The following is a 17,545-nucleotide window of genomic DNA, read 5'->3' as shown; positions in this document are numbered from 1 at the left end:
AATGGAGGCTGTTGTCGAGCAATACTTGATGGTAATAGCCAGGTATATTTTTTAAGACTAGGTAATGTGCAAGTTCTGGTATGTAATGATCTCATTATCTCTCCAGTGCACCTGTGTCATCTTGATTGTTTTAGAAATGTACAGTGGTTCTGTCATCTAAAATAAAGCCTGGGAAAAAGATCATAAAAAATGCATGCTTGTATGAATGTTTTCTAATGATGCTTTATAAATAAAAGATTTCATCATGCTAGCTGTTCACTCTGGTCTCTTGTCTGAGGCTTCTTCTTCTTCCCGTTCCAGAAAAACCCCGGAGATAGAAGATTCGGACAAAGGGGCAACATGACCAAGGGGCAGGCACCCCTTCCTAATCTTCTGCTTTCTCCCTTCCTGCCTTGCCAGGCAAAGGGCAAGGGGGTTTTGGTAGGTTGAGAGGACAGCTATATAAGGATGGGACAGAGAACAAGTTGACCAGCGGTAGTAGGAGAGTTCACCTCTTATGTCTGGCCCCAGTGTGGAGGTTTTACTACAGGACTGCAAGCAGGGGTGTAGCTAGAAACCCTGGTACGACAGTTGCCCTGGGGCCCCTCAAATTCAACAGCTGGTCTGTGCTATTATTGCCCCTTGCCCCATTACAACATACAATCTGAAACACATATGTAAACACACTTACTCATACTCGCTAACACACACGTACACATTATTTCTAACATACACTCTATCTCACCCCACTTACACATACAAGCACACACACATCTATGCATAGAAGCTCTCTCACACACACACACACACACACACACACACACACACATAATTACAAATCCATGCTCACACACACACACACACAATTACAAATCCATGCTCACACACACACAATTACACATCCATGCTCACTCACACAATTACACATCCATGCTCACATACATACATACATCAACAAACAAACATACATACCCCCTCTACCATACTGCATTATGGAGGCATATCGACGACAGCCCAAAGAATCTCTGGAGCTGGTTTGCCAAGAAAGAAATATACCAATTTTTGGCAAAAGCAAAGAGGAGCTGATTTTGGATCTCCTGGAACATGATAAACTCTGTGCAGAGCAGACCATTGGAGCGGATGTGGTTTTGGAGGAGCCTGTGGATCAAGGACTGTTGGTTGATAAAGTTAACTCCTTGAGTGAAATGGACTATGCGTTACAATTGGCACTAAAAGATGTGCAGGATGTGGATCCCCAGCTAAGGCTCAAACAGATTCTGCAGTACAAAGCTTGGGAAAGAGAAACAGAGGCGGTAGAGATGGCTAAGGATTATGCCAACAACCGTACTCCAACAACCAAGCGGATACAAGCACCAGAGGGACCAAGAGCAGCCTACCAGCCACCAACTCATATGCCAGCATGGAGACCATCACCCATACCTTTCATAGCCAAGGGAGCAGGGGCCACATCGGGCCAGGGGGATACCCGCCGGTGTTATAGGTGTAACCAGATTGGGCACTTCAGTGTCACCTGCCCTTCTAAGAGGACATATCCATGGCCAAATGGAAATGGAGGTACAGCTGGGGGAGCTGCACCTGTTTTGTTTGCGGCTAGACCAAAGGAGGCACAAGGAGATAACTTGCAGTGTGTAACAGTTGGGGACCATGTGACTATGGGACTTCTGAACACTGGAGCTTTCTGCACTCTGGTGAGACCCGAGATGGTAAAATTGGAGGAGCGTATCCCTGGGAAGACCATGTCCATCCAAGGAATTGGCGGGGTGCACCCTGCAGTGCCAGTGGCACGTGTGTGGTGTGGACAAGGGTTTGCGGGAGGTGGGGATATCCGAGGATATTCCTGTTAATGTTTTGCTGGGCAAGGATCTGGGTCGACTTGTTTGCCAGTATGCACCAGTTGAGGTAACCTGCAAACCTGGAGGGCTGGAAGAGGGCCCTGTCCAACCTAAGGTACTGTCTGAAACTTTGGGAGTAGTGGGTAGCTGGGAGGGAGCCGAGAAGGTAGAGGTATGCCTGTCTGAACCAGCACCCAGGATCCTGTCTCCTGAAGAGATGAAGGGGGATGTGAACCAAGGGACCAGACCTAGCGAGCAAGCTCTAGGGGAAAAGTATGGTTTGACCTTTGGAGGGGCAGAGTTTCAGGAACAGGGAGTCTGTAGTGGCTCTTCTGGTTCAATGCCCCCTGATACTGAAAAGCATAGTGTGACTATGGGTGATCAGGTAGCCAAGGGATTCGGGCATGCTGGGGATACTTCTGTCAAAGTGCCTTCAGAAGTTGTATGCCCAGAAGGTATTATCCCTGGAAAACTAAAGGGGACTGGGGATGTGTGGCCAACCGTGCCTACAGCACCTGAGTACTTAGATCTGGGTGCAGGAAAAAGTATTCATGATGTTGGGGTGTCTGTGGATATTCACGTTACTGAATTTTCTCAAACGGAAAACAAGGGATATATGGAATGTGATGTATCTGTGTGTCAACAGCCAAAACTCAGCTTTAATGCTCCAGAGGAAAGACTTAATTTACCTCTTAAAGTGCTGGAGGTTAAGAAGCAGGAAAGGGGTAGTTTCTCCACTGTGCCTAAGACTCCTAAAGCTGTAAAGTCTGGAGATAAGGGGGAGGGTGACTTCACTGTTATAATCTATTACAACCCTTCTCTTCAGGCAGATAGAGTAGATGGGAAGCCTAGACTGTTGTCCATATGGAGTCCCATGCTACAGCAGTATAGTTTTACTGGCTAGTGTGACAAGTCAGCTTCTATGGCAGGAGTGTCCAAGTTTTTTCTGCAATGGGCCACTTCATCAGAATTGTATACGTGTGCGGGCCGCACTCATTTTTCACTGTGAGAAAATATGGCTTTTAATAAGATATGCAGATTAAAATAAAGTAAATGACACAAAACCTTTACTTTTCCTCTCACTGATTTCTGGGCCTAGAAAGTTTTGTGACTACAAATTAAGGATTCTGGATAAGTAAAAATAAAATAGTTCTATTTATTTTAGCGATGCACTAAAATCGTTAAAGTTGCCACAGGCTTATGTCCGCGAAGATACAGATGAAAAAAGAAAATAGCATATTAAGAACTGAAGATAGAATAGAGAAGGTAGAAGAAGAAGAAGCGAAGGAAGATGCAGAAGTGGAAGTGGTTGTCAGAGAAGGTAAGAACATAGAATGAATTTATGGTATAGGAAGTCGAACATAGAATGAGACCTCCACCAGCAGTGCAGGAACAAGGTTGATGATGTCGGTTAGTGTTGTTTGCCAGGGTTGGGGAACGTGAGCATAGTTGGGGTTACATTCTTAATAGCAGATGTGAGGGTAGAGTTATAGAGAGAGGTAGCAAAGTTATGGCATGACATTTTTTAAGACGGGAGTAAATTTGATGGGAATTTCTGAAAATTGAGATAGCTCTAGTCTCTAGTTAGGCATGGTCGTTGGGAGAAAAGGGAAGGAGTAGGAGGCAAAGTAAGAGAGCAGGATAGGAAGTGGTGGAATTAGATAAGTTAGTGAGCAAATGCTAAAAAAGTTCCAGGTTGTGACCATCATCATGAGTACGGGACTTATGCTGTGTGAGATCAAAGGAGGGAGGTAATAAAAATAAATTTTGAAGACACAAGACTCAAAGGGGTGTCTACTGCAATGTTGAAGTCTTCAAGGAGGACTGAAGAAACATCAGAGGAGAGTAAAATACAAGAAAAATACAACAATGAGATAAAATAGCCGCATAGCATAGACCTCATATGAGGAGAAAGAGAGAGAGATGACACAGAGGGATAGATTAAAAAGTGCATATTGTTGAGAGTAGGAAGCCCTGTCTATCATCAAATCTAGGAGTATGAGTGAGGTGGAGGCAATCATATGAGAGAGCAGAGGGAGAGGCCGTGTTACAAGATGTTAGCCAGGTTTCAGTTAGAGCAAGAAGATGCAGAACTAGAGGTGAAGTGATCGTGTATGGCTGTTTGTTTGTTAAGCACAGAATGTGCATTCCATAGAGCAAAGTTAAAAAGAGGACAAGAGGGGCAGCAAGGTATATGGATGAGATTATTGAGGTTTCTGGAACATTTGGTGGCAGAGGAAAGGGAGGGGAGAGATAAGGGAGGCACATGGTTTGGGGAGATAGAAGAGAGAGTCACAATAGCGAATAGGACTTGTGAGAAATTGTTGGAAGCGAGTGGGGGTAAAGGTGAAAGTGCCTGAGATGAGAGAAGAAAGTAATCAGGACACAGCACAGATATAGTGTGGCTGGAAAGAGGAAAACTTTCTATTAGCAATAGATGCAATTGAGGATAGTAACAAGATGATTATGGACATGTTAGACTTGGAGAATGAGGATGATGGGAGTGAAATGGTAGTGAAACAAACACAATAAGCCATTATGGCAGCAGTTGATAACAGATCAGAAGTATTGATTGAAGTGGTGCTTCCAAGTTCCTCTTTGTCTTTCCTTGTCAAACACCTTGGTAAAGTGAATTAGTAAATTCCTAATTAGTGGCACTTAGCAAAGTGGAACACAGATGGAAAGTGGCCTGTGCCTCAAAGAGGCTTTTCCTCCAAATTAATTAGTCATTTTAATTATAAGTGATGGCTGCTTGTTAGGTATTTAACAACTGATTAATAAACCTGCGATAATTTCACAGACACATGGGGAGAGGGGAGAATAGCTAACATGCTACTAATAATTCAATATAGACAAATCAAATGGCAAAAAAAGGAATGATACAAACGCAAAAGTGGAATAACTAAATAAATAGACAGGACAGCCACCAACAATACAAAAAAGTGGAATACATAAATAAATAATTAAGCAGCACAGCCAGTAATGATGCAGATAACAAATAGGGGTAACCAGGAAATACCTGTAGATAATAGAAGAGAGATGACAAAATAAATTCCTGATGATTAGTACGGGATGAGTAACAGCAGAGTTTGTAGTGGAATGAAACCCTTGGTAAACTGTACGAAGTGGAGCTTTTTGGAAATCAAGATTTTTGGAGGCTAGCTTCTTGCAGTTGGCCAAGATGACGCTTCAGCAGCAGCAGCAGTCATTTTGCCTGCAGACTACTCATTATGGGCCGTGTTTTTTTTACCATATGGCCGCAGTCAGGGTACCTTGTCACTTTGTGTGCTTGACATGTTGGCTGAAGGACGATTTGGATGTCTGGGATTTTTTTCCTTCAAGAATACAATGGGAGATCTCTGTGGTTAGGGTCTCTAGTGGCAATTGCGGACATTGAGCTGTGGACTGATGCCTCAGGGTCTGTGTGGTTTGGGAGCTATATCCGAGGGAGTTAATGTGTTGGTTATTGGTCAGCGTGGGGAGGGGAGGTTGCAGTTGGAGTTATTTCCCATTCTGGTGTCAGTTGGAATTTGGGGGGGGGGGTGGCTGGTGAATCAGTAGGTTCGTTTTTGGTGTGACAATCTGTCATAATCTCACCTCCTCTTCTCGATCTGTCCTTAGGGCAGTCCTTGTCCCAGGAGTAACAGCATGTCCTACTCCTTTTCTCATTTACAGTTGGGAGTGTTTTTCCCGCTTAGATGTGGCAGCTGGGAGAGCAGGAGTAAGCCGGCTTTTGCAGAAGAACAAGGAAGTTCTCCTGGATGGTTTGGCATGAATCATGTGATTTCTGTGCACAAGTGGGGTGTCCCCACCAGGGGGGGGATAAGCTAGATATTTTGTTATGGATCCTTGGGTATACAGTTCTGGAGTTTTGGTTTTGGGCCTAGATCAGAGGATGCCAGCCCTGACTTTTATGTTTAAGTCACAAGAGTAGCCGGATTTAACGAAGAATTTAATTGTGAAGAAGGTCGTGAGGAGTTTTAGGGGAGAACTGCCCAGTGTCCCCATGTGTTTAGACCATTTGGACCTGCAGCTTGGGGGTTTCCAAATTCGGTGGGGAGGCCAAAGGGGGCCAATTGTCCCCCCTATAGCGATGCCTATGCGGACATGCCAAAGGAGGTAGGTAAAAAAAAATAAAGAAAATATACTAGTAACAACTAAAGAGCGCCTGATGTGAGTTCCCGGTGGGAATAATGGCCAGGCCAGGCCTAGTTCTCAAATTTACTTGCATGAACTACTGCAGTTCCTGTTCTCCACCCAGGACACCAAAACAGCTTTCTTTAGGTGAAAAACTCCTATTTTACAAGCCTATCCTGTGCACAAAATGTTGTGTCCAGAACACCAAGCATATGCAAAGAAAGGCTAATGAATCAAAAAGTGACACCGCTTATGTTTTTGTCTGAATGTCTTAGACATGTCTATATTGACATAATTGTATTTTATTTTGCTTGCTGTACTCTGTAGGCTTTTTTAAACACTTTTGTCACCTTTTTTTCTCATCATAAGCATCCAGAATAACTTGAAAAGAACAAATTCTTCAAAAATTCAGTGGGACACTAGGGAGCAATTATTTCGCCTGTGCATTAATGTAAAATGTATGTTATGTATGTATGTTATGCATAACAAGATATGTACATACATACTTTCCCTGAACACACACAAAATATGCGATAAATATGTTCGGGGAAACCATCTACCAAAAAAAAAATATTTTTTTCAAGTTGCTCTTTTATTTGCTTGCTTAAAGCTAGAACTTTGAGGCTTGACATACAAAAGAAAAGTCACTTCACAGCAGAAAATTCCCCAGATTTCTTCTTACAACATCAACAGGAGCTCCTGAAGATAAAGAAAAATGCTATTGAGTTCCCATTAACAGCTTGCACAGCAGCAATCTATGGCTGTGCCGTCTGCATCCACTTTAAGAACTCTGAATGTATCTGCCTTTATGTCCCCCTAAGGCCCGGAAATGGACATGCCTAATCTTAGTATAAAGCTGTGATAAGGAATACAGTAAAATGCATACTAAAATATTCTGCCCGTCATTGCTATTTAATGATAGAAAAACATGTATTTTTCAGCTCATATTAAATCGCTTTCAGAAGAACTAGAATAGGTGAAAGGGCCCTGGAGCACTAAGTGACTGGAGCCTGGGACTTGCCAAGATTAAAATGCTAATTTTGTAACACAAGTGTTTTACACAGATAAGGGTTCTGTATAATGTCTATGAACATGTATGTATATTGTGCTCCCTACAGGGAACCAGTATAGATCAACAGATGACAGAATCAAGTCTGGGTGACCGAAATACAACAGCAGGCTTCAGCACTCAAGGTATTAACATATGTGCCTTCTCATTCTTCGTCAATACATGCTTTTAAATGGGATTTGTGAATTATTTTCTGATTTGTGGAATATTTTCTTATTTTTCTCTTTAGAAATGTCACCAATGTGTAGAAGTCATTTTTGTGCTTTATTTGGACCTCTGCATAAGGGGACACACACAAGAGGTCTATGGTTACATTGGCATTCTAAATATATACGAAAGAGACATGGCAAGAAAAGGTCTTCTTGCCTGGGTTCTTATTGACCCAGCAAGCAATACTATTGTGTGACAATATCTTAGTTAGTACACAACACATAGTATCTAAAATGTGGTGAATTCACAGAACAGCTTCTCCTTAAATGTTAAGGTTAACTATTTAGACACGCCAAAGTATTCATAATTTGTTATCATGATATTTTTTTAAAAAAAATGTTTAATGTGGACTAAAAATAAATGTTTATATAAATTATACTTCTACAAATGTAATTCTGTCTTTGACAAAATGATTTATGATCTTTCTTTTTTCATTTTGTAGTGTCTGTAGATAGCACCTCCATCCTGGCATCTGAAGTGGCTGATGTTCCGGTTCATAGTTGCTCATCAGAAGATCTTTGTTCTCTTGAAGTCCAAAGTTCACTGCGTTCTGCAGACTTTTCCCCATACAGCACCATACGTACAGCAGCCACGGAGAGTAGCTGCGGTAGTTTAGAACATAGCCTAAGATGCGGCTTCCTACATACCAATTCACAGTGTTCTCCTGACGATGATGGGAGCAGAGCTTCCACAGACAGATCTCAATGGCAAGATGGTGAGACCTATACTCAAACTAGGTCCTTAAACTCATCTAATGAGAATTTCACAACGTCAGAGAGAGACGTAGTAAAAGAAAGAAAAGTGACTCACTCCTTGAAGCCAATAAAGATGTGTTGTAGTGTTTTTAGCCAGCCACCTGGACAATGCCAGCCATCACCTAGTTCTTTATCTGCAAATCCACCATCACACATGGGACGCCCAGAAAAGACCCTCCAGCAACATAATGCCAGGAAATACAGAATGTCAAGCATTGTACGATCCACCAGTGACCCTGTCTCCTGCTCTTCAAGCACAGAAGGTACATTCTGTCCTATTTTGAATGCACACTGTATCTAAAAGTACTTGACAAAGTAGAGAACTGTATGAGCTGCGCGGGTAAAGGGAGAGAGAGTGTGTATGCATATATAAGTGTTTGTGTGTGTGTATGGTGTCAGAGTTAGTGTGGGAGTCTGTGGTTTTGGAATGAGTGTGTGTTAATGTGTGATGTTTGCATGTATAAGTATATGCTCTTAACATGTGAGTGTATGTGTTGCTGTGTGGTGTTTGAGTGTGTGTGTGTAAGATGTTAGCATGGGTGTGTGTGTATGCCAGTGTATACGAGTGTGTTAGTATTTGGAGTTAGCATGAGTGCGTGTGAGTGGGTGTTAGAGCATGTTCGCATGTTAGTAAGTCTATGTGTTTTAGTTATGGGGGCAAACTAATACTGCACCACTAACCTTACGATCACCCCGCTGATTTTCAAGCTATTTGTACTTAACCTCTAATTTCATACTTAGCCTCCATTGAGTTTGTTGAATACACCAAAAAAGAACATTCAAGTCAGCCTTCAGTTAAATTGAAGTTGATTAATTAGAAAAGTTGAAAGCTTTAACTGTATTTAGAATTAGTAGGACTAACTACAGAATGACCTCACAAATAATATGGTTTCTGTCTCCAGCTGTGTAAATTATACTGAACTTTAACATTTTACAGACTGATCTGAGAAGTTTAATGGTTTGGATTTCACACTGTGATTTCACAGTACAAATCTACATGGCTTTTAGAAAGTCTTGTTTACAAATAGGTTTTGTTGGCTGGTGTTTGGTAAATTGGTTTCTAAGGAGAAGGGTCTTTTAAGCTACTGTTAAAAAATGTAACACAAATACATTACTTTTCTTAATCTGCCCTGTTTATTTTTTACATGAAAGTGAAGTCAGTTGTTTCCCAGGAGGCAAAGAAATGAAAATTACTCTGCTTTATTAGCTCTGAACTCTTAAACTTGCATTGTTATTGCCTTGCACTCGATACATATCAAAAAAATAAATACATTTACAGTATAAAAATGCCACATAATGCAATATTTTATATAATATTTTTGTAAAGAAGTTGGAATGAATTAAGTTATAAGGCCACAAAGGAGACAGTTGACTGGTTTGAGCGGCAGTTTTGGAGATGCTCCGACCCAGTCATCTAGCCATCACAATTTGGCCCTTGTCGCTCAGATCATTACGCTTGCCCATTTTTCAACACATCAACTTTGAGGACGAAATGTTCACTTGCTGCCTAATGTATCCCACCCACTGATGCCATGATAACAAGATTATCAGCGTTATTAACTTCACATGTCAGCTGTCATAATGTTATGGGTTATGGCACATGGTGAATATGTTCTAGACAATATGGTCAGTATGGTCACCTTACTCATGTGCAATGGCCTTCATTCCATTGACCAAACATTAGACCAGTGCAATTTTGAGATATTGGCATTAGACAAGGCTAAGTTCGAGACAGCAGTCAGAAAAGTCAGTAACCAGAAAGATGGTCAGGTGTGGAGATGCAGACTGCATGAGAACAAACACAAGGGCACTGAAAAAAATTGAGCACAAGGTCAGAGTCAATTAGGAGTTTAAAGAGGGGGCGCATCCCCAGCGTTCATCCCCAGCACACTTAGATTACGGCTTTCATTGGTGTCCCATTAGCAACACAGACCTGTGTCTATGCAGGTGGAGGGAATTACTTGTAATTTATTTGTAATAGCACTGTCTTTACAAAATGTGGAACTGATCCTGTTTTCAAGTACACATAGCAGAACCAACAGACAATGTGTATGTATGTATATACCGTATATAGAATTTGTTATTTTTAATTTTTTGTCCTTTAGGGACCTTAGTTATACTCGGTTCCCTTTGAAAATGCAGGGTTTATTTAATAATCTCCCTTAAAGCTACATCTTCAGGAAGTGTTTGGGAGTCAAATGGACATATTTTTGATGTTCACAGTGTGACCACTTTACCTTTCATGTTGCTGCTGGAAAAATCAGCATGCAGTTCCCTAACAGGTCTCACATAAAAATTGCACCCGTGTGCAGACAGCTTCTCATATCCATTCACACTCAAAAAAAGCCATAGACCTGTGGCACGCCAGAGGCCAAGTCATCTCAAAGTTACCATCAGTATTCTAAACATCCAGCAGGCTTTCAAGTAATACTCTAAGCTGCCAATACAGCTGTCTGTGAACTATGTCCAATGAACCACATACAACCGAGAACTACCTTCTCCATAGCTCATCAATCATAAGATGTTTATTTCTACTGAAAGATGAAAGCATCATTTTTTTTAAACCCGCAACCCTTCAGAGATGATGATTCTGAGAAGTAATGGACACTTTTTGTAAATGTGGTTTCTAGCTCAGGACAAGTATGAATAACGTAATCTTACAAAAATGTCAAATATATATCTACAGTTACACCTACCAATTTAAAGAGAACTTATATTTAATAATTAAGCTCCTCCTACGTAAAAAAAAAAATTATCAGGCAAAATTTTAGAAATGTTTGTTTCTAGATATTTTATATATTGATCATTAGAGAATATGTTCTCCTTAATTCATTTTATAGTGAATGAAAACTACTTTGCTAAAATAATATAAGTAATAAAAGTGTGTTCATTCCAATATTTTATTAATAAAGAACATTTCATTTGAAGAAGACACTCCTGTGTTTCTAAAAGATTATGTGACTACATAATGGCCCTAATAAAGGGTATTGTAAGGACTTACCTGCCTCTCCGGTCCCGCGCCGCTTCCTCCTCGGCCGGCTTCCCGGGCAGCGAGTACCACCGCTACCCGGTCGGCGTCTTCACCGCGTGGCTGAACATGCGGCAAACAGGTAGCACCGTGTGGTCAAAACATAATATTACACGTTACCGATGTAAAGTGTTCTTATAACCTCGGGTGACCTCCTTAATGCAGGACACACCTCCACCTGTCCCTATTTAAACCTGGACTTCCTCTTCTGGGTCACCCTTGGTTGGTGTATTTCTGCTATTTGCTTGCGCATTAGATTGTTACTGACTGCTCCGGTTTGACTTGGCTTGTTGACCTCGTTCCTGTCTCCTGATTCGGCTCCTGATTCTGCTCCTTATTCCTGCTCGTCTGGTATTGATTCGGCTTGTTGACCTCGTCTCTGGATTCTGATTTGGCTTATCCTGATTACCTGTCTGACCCGGTTGGTTCTCTGACTTTCTGGTTCCAGTTTGGCCTGGCCCACTCCGCCATCTGGGGTCCTACCTCACCATACCATTACAGATTGGCCAGAAGATGTCTACCTGTGAAGCCCGTATTGAAAGTCTGGATCTTCGCATGGACCAGTTTGCTCAGGCTTTGCAAACACTCCTGGCAAGGACTGATCCAGCACGTGGTCCACCTCCTGTGCCTGCTGCTGCACCTGTTGCTGTTCCACCGCCTGCTGACCCAGGTCTTCATACCCTCCGTTTACCGCCTCCTCCCAGATATGGGGGAGATCCTGCTACCTGTCGTGGATTCCTCAATCAGTGCTCCATTCACTTCGAGATGTCTCCCTACTTGTTTCCTTCCGATAGAGCCCGTGTGGGGTATGTCGTCTCCCTACTCACTGACAGGGCTCTGGCCTGGGCAACTCCTCTTTGGGAACGCAATTCTCCAGTGGTCAACGATTATACTGACTTTGTAACCACTTTCCGTCAAGTATTTGACAGGCCAGGTTGCGGCCATATTGCCTCGTCAAGTCTCTTCTCACTGCGTCAGGGTACACGCAGCTTATCTGACTATGCCATTGAATTTCGTACCCTGGCTGCAGAAGTGGAATGGAACAACGACGCCTTGGTTGCTGCCTTCACTAATGGCCTATCTGACCGCCTAAAAGATGAGGTGGCTGCCCGGGACCTGCCCACGGACTTGGAAGAACTCATCGCCTACATTGGCCACATTGATCTGCGCCTCCGGGAACGCCAGGTACAGCGAGATCGCCAAAGCAGGGCTCCAGTGCGTTTTGCCCCACGTCCGTTTCTTCTGACTCTGCTCCTCTTCCGCCTCAGGAGCCCATGCAGATCGGCTCCACACATCTCTCCGAGGAGGAGAGATCCCTCCGGCGCCAACAGGACCTCTGTATGTACTGTAGCAAACAAGGACATTATGTGCGTTCCTGCCCTGTGAAGCCGGGAAACAAGGGTTGGGGTACCTCCTCTAGGCCTTTCTGCTGCCTTTCCCCATGACCGGGCGCCTCGTATGTTCGTGCCTACATCTCTCACTGTTCAGGAGAGCACCATTCTGGCTCCAGCCCTTATAGACTCTGGAGCTGCAGGAAACTTTATTGACCATGACTTCTGCAGGCTCCACAATATACCCTTGCAGGAGAAAACCTCCCCGATCTTCGTGGAGGCCATCGACGGTCGACCTCTTCAACCTGCAGCGGTGACCCACGAAACTACCCCGCTTCGTCTCAGAGTAGGGGTTCTCCATACAGAGACTATAACACTCCATGTGATAACTTCTCCGGCTGCCCCCATTGTCTTGGGCTACCCTTGGCTGCAGCTGCATAACCCTGACATCGATTGGTCTACCCGCGAGATCACTTCCTGGCGGTGCTCCTCCTGCATGTTCCCTCAACCATGCTTAGTGAAAATCGCCTCCTTGGATACCACCACCCTACCTCCGCAATACCCGGAATATGCTGACGTGTTTGATAAGAAGGAGGCTGACTCCTTGCCTCCTCACCTTCCCTATGATTGCCCTATTGACCTGCTTCCTGGAACCGTACCCCCACGGGACAGGGTGTATCCGTTATCCCCGGCCGAGACTGAGGCCATGGAGGCCTATGTCAGAGAAAACCTCCAAAAGGGCTTTATCCGCCGCTCCGCTTCTCCCGCCGGTGCAGGCTTCTTTTTTGTGTCTAAAAAAGATGGCGGTCTACGTCCGTGTATAGACTATCGGGGCCTCAATCGAATCACCATTAAAAACACATACCCCTTGCCACTCATTACCGAGTTCGACCGCCTGAAGGGATCGAAGGTGTTCACTAAATTGGACTTACGGGGTGCCTACAACCTCATTCGTATCCGTCAGAACGATGAGTGGAAGACAGCTTTTAATACCCGCTCTGGCCATTACGAGTACACAGTAATGCCATTTGGGCTCTGTAACGCCCCAGCAGTATTTCAGGAATTCGTTAACCACTGTTTCCGAGACTACCTTCAACAATTCGTTGTCATCTACCTTAATCATAGTTGTTATTAAATATGAACAAAATAGTTTACATGTGAATTAATATTTATTAGTGAAACTTTTGTTCCTATAGTGTAGTCTTAGGATTTTTCCCCCCTAAATAAATATTCATATTTTGGGGGGTCGTCTTATAATTGAGCAAATATGGTAATAGGTTGATAAAAAATTGTGGCATGGTGCATTTTAGCCCCAGATATTCTTGAATCGTAGCAACGCCCCAGCATGAGAAGCTCAATGTAAAAATGACATTTTGCACAAAAGCAATTCTGTGGTTTGCAAAAGTCTGCAACTAGATCACATTTTTACTTTAAATTGTCCTGTGTAGTTTGCCCACTTGTCTTACAGATGCAGTCAGCTGGTTGTAATATCTAATTCTATACTTTTATATTACGACAGTTAATAAATATGGTTAAAAATGGTGTGAATTCAAGAGTTTTCGGTAGCTTTATTGGTAGGCCACTAGGCTGAATGTCCCTTAGCACTATGCTTCTCTGTAACCCCTCTCTGCGACCAACGTGTTAACCAGTATCTGGGTTTACTCAGTTTACCAATGTGAAGATATGCAGGAGCTTGTGAAGCTTCTACCCCATTTTATCTTTCAATGTTTGTGTAATAATTTGATAAGTGACCTTAGTCATCCGGAGATTCATATTATGGAGGACAAGGAATTGCTATTGAAAAGAAGATCCCTTTCTTACTTGTCTGTTTGCTACAATTAGTCACAGTAAAAGCTTGACAGATCACCCAATTGGATTTTCAGAGCTTTAAAATAGAGTTTCAGGAATGGAGTAGGACAGCAACATCCATCATTCTAGAGACCCACATGATGTATGTCCTAAAAACCCACTCTGGCATTTACCATTCTAGTTCCCGAGAATTCTGGAATACATTTACTAGTGCATAGAAAACATTCTTGCTACTCTATGCATTGTAATTCTAAAAAATTATAATAAAATAAATAATGTATAGTTATCCAGAAATTGTGTTTTCTAAATCTTTTTGATTTTCATTATGACCAATGTGAAATATGGTATTACAGACAATGATATATATATATATATATATATATATATATATACACACACCGTATTTGCTCGATTATAAGATGACCCTGATTATAAGACGACCCCCCAAAATCTAAATATTAATTTAGGAAAAAAACAAAGCCTGAATATAAGACTACCCTATAGGAAAAAAAGTTTTACTAGTAAATATTAATTCATGTAAACAATTTTTTCATATTTAACCCCTTAACGACAATTGCCGGTCCTGGCACGACACGGAAAAGCATGTGCTTTACGACAATTGACGTGCCAGGACCGGCACGTCTTTAAACGGGTGCAGAAAGCGATCTGTTTTCGCTTTCTGCACCCAAAAAACGTTGCTGAATGCCTCGACCTCGAGGCATTCAGCAACGCCGCGATCGGAACGAAGGGGCCATCTCAGGCCCCTCCACGGGGCGTCAACATCCGCCATACTTTGTATGGCGGCGGACGCCCGTTTTAAAAGCGTTTAGGAGGCGATCGACGATCGCCTCCTAAACTTAAATGGTGTCGCTGGAATGCCTCGATCAGGAGGCATCCAGCGACACCAAACACTTACCTTTCGATGGGCTGTGACCGCTCCGGAGAGCGGTCACAGCCGCAGCTGCCGATGATCTTCGCCATCAAGCAAGATGGCCGCTGCCCTGTAACAGGAACCAACAAATTTTAAAAGTTCGCTAGATGGTCCAGACCATCTAGAGAACTTTGGCTCCACTTGCAGGTTGAATACAGGTACTGCATTCACCATGCAAGTCAATGGAACCCAGCTTTCTAATCACAGTGTGATTAGTAAAAATAAATTAAAAAATAAAATAAAATTAATAATAATTAGAAAAAAAATAGTAAAAAACTAGTAAAATGTAAAAATCATTTCCCACTGATGTCACTATCAGGGGAACCTCCAAGTTGAAAAAAAATGTTATTTTTTTTTTAAAAAGACAAAAAAAATATATATATATAAAAAATATATTTTTGTGAGCAAGTCCTAAAATTAGCATATTAGCTTAAAACAATTCTCGCATGGAAAGAGTTAAAATACTGGCATATTAAATGCCCGTGGGGTGTCTACTTTTAAAAAAGGTATGATTTGATGGGGTAAATTGAATTGGCCAGGTTCAACAACGTCCCAATTAACACCGGGGGAAGGATGGCCACACACCTAATTTCCAATTAGAAAAATGCACATGTACCAAATGTGGCCTTTTAGTTCCCACAAAAATGAAAAACCCATGCATGTGGGATATCACTGCACTCAGGAGATGTTGCTGAACACATTATGGGGTGTCGTGTGACAGCGGCATATACCAGGAGCTGTAAATTCATACATAAAGTAGGTGTGTGTGGGAAAAATACACACACAAAAATACTACTGCAAACTTTGAAAACATGCTGGTGGTAAAATGTGTGCATGCAAAGAGTTAAAATACCAGCATTTAAAATACCCTGTGGTGTCTAGTTTTGAAAAATATATGGTTTTGTTGGGCACACTGAAATGGCCCGGCTCAAAGATGTACCAAATAGGGCATGGGCAGTGGATCCCCAAATGCCAAAGTTCAACATTGAAAAATGCGCATGCCCCAAATGTGGCCCTTTTGCCCCCAAACGGCCAGGCAAAATCATTCATGTGAGGTATCACTGTACTCAGGAGATGTTGCTGAACACATATTGGGGTGTTTTGTGATAGTGACATATACGAGAACTTTTTAATTCATACCTGAAGTAAAATGTGTGTGGAAAACCAAATGCAAAAAAATGACTACCACAAAGTTTGACAAAGACTGGTGGTAGATATGGTGCATGGAAAGAGTTAAAATACTAGCATTTGAAATACCCTGGGGTGTCTAGTTTTCAAAAATATATGGGTTTATTGGGCACACTGAAATGGCCCGACTCAAAGATGTACCAAATAGGGCATAGGCAGTGGATCCCCAAATGCCAAAGTTCAACATTGAAAAATGCGCATGCCCCAAATGTGGCCCTTTTGCCCCCAAACAGCCAGGCAAAATCATTCATGTGAGGTATCGCTGTACTCAGGAGATGTTGCTGAACACATATTGGGGTGTTTTGTGATAGTGACATAAACGAGAACCTTTTAATTCATACCTGAAGTAAAATGTGTGTGACAAAACAAATGCAAAAAAATGACTACCACAAAGTTTGACAAAAACTGGTGGTAGATATGGTGCATGGAAATAGTTAAAATACTAGCATTTGGAATACCCTGGGCTGTCTAGTTTTCTAAAATATATGATTTGATGGGGTAAATTGCATTGGCCGGGTTCAAAGATACCCGAAATGGCACATGGGGGGAAGAATTACCAGATTTGGAAAAAATGGCTTTGAAATAGCAAAACGCTACCTGTACTTATTGCCCCATAATGGGTAGAAAAAAGCAAAAAAACATAAAAACATTGGGTATTTCTAAACTCAGGACAAATAGTAGAATCTATTTAGCAGGTTTTTTCATTACCTTTTATAGATGAGTAAAAGATTTTTCAACTAAAAGTTAGAAACAGTCATTTTTTTCTAAATTTTTCACCATATTTTATACTTTTTTTAGTAGTAAATAATATGATACAATCAAAACAATGTCATCTAAAGAAAGCCCTTCTTGTCCTGAAAAAAACAATATCTAATGTGTGTGGGTTCAGTAAACGGGAAAGAAGAAAATTACAGCTAAACACAAGCAGCGCAGAAATGTTAAAAAGGCCATTGTCACGAAGGGTACAAAAAGTAAAATCAGCCTTTGTCACGAAGGGGTTAATAAAAGCTATGATTGAGAAAAATATATATATTTTTTATTTCCTTTTATTTGCCAACCTGCCCCCGCCCCAGTTTTGCACATCTGCCCCCAGGGTTGCCACTCTGCCCCATGATGTGCTTTTTAACCCTCTATATGCCAATCTGCCTCCAGAAATGTCTTATACCCTCCTATATGCCACTCTGCCCCATGATATGCCTTTTAACCCCCTATATGCCAGAGTGGCATATAGGGGGTTAAAAGGCATATCATGGGG

General features: G+C 42.1%; 1 protein-coding gene across 1 annotated transcript in view; it reads left to right on the top strand.

Annotated features, from left to right (window-relative positions):
- Positions 1-17,545, top strand: part of LOC149297761 (protein ENTREP2-like) — a 337,214-nt gene that overhangs the window by 304,124 nt on the left and 15,545 nt on the right. The window contains exons 8-9 of the mRNA XM_089488325.1: positions 7,088-7,163; positions 7,691-8,266. Coding sequence (XP_089344451.1) covers positions 7,088-7,163; positions 7,691-8,266 — 652 coding nt within the window. The remainder of the gene's footprint in view (positions 1-7,087; positions 7,164-7,690; positions 8,267-17,545) is intronic.

This window comes from Sceloporus occidentalis, unplaced genomic scaffold (genome assembly GCF_023333645.1).
Source record: "Sceloporus occidentalis isolate IW3139 unplaced genomic scaffold, rSceOcc1.0.p SCAF_37, whole genome shotgun sequence".
Lineage (NCBI taxonomy): Eukaryota > Metazoa > Chordata > Lepidosauria > Squamata > Phrynosomatidae > Sceloporus > Sceloporus occidentalis.
This window is presented reverse-complemented; position numbering and strand designations above follow the sequence as displayed.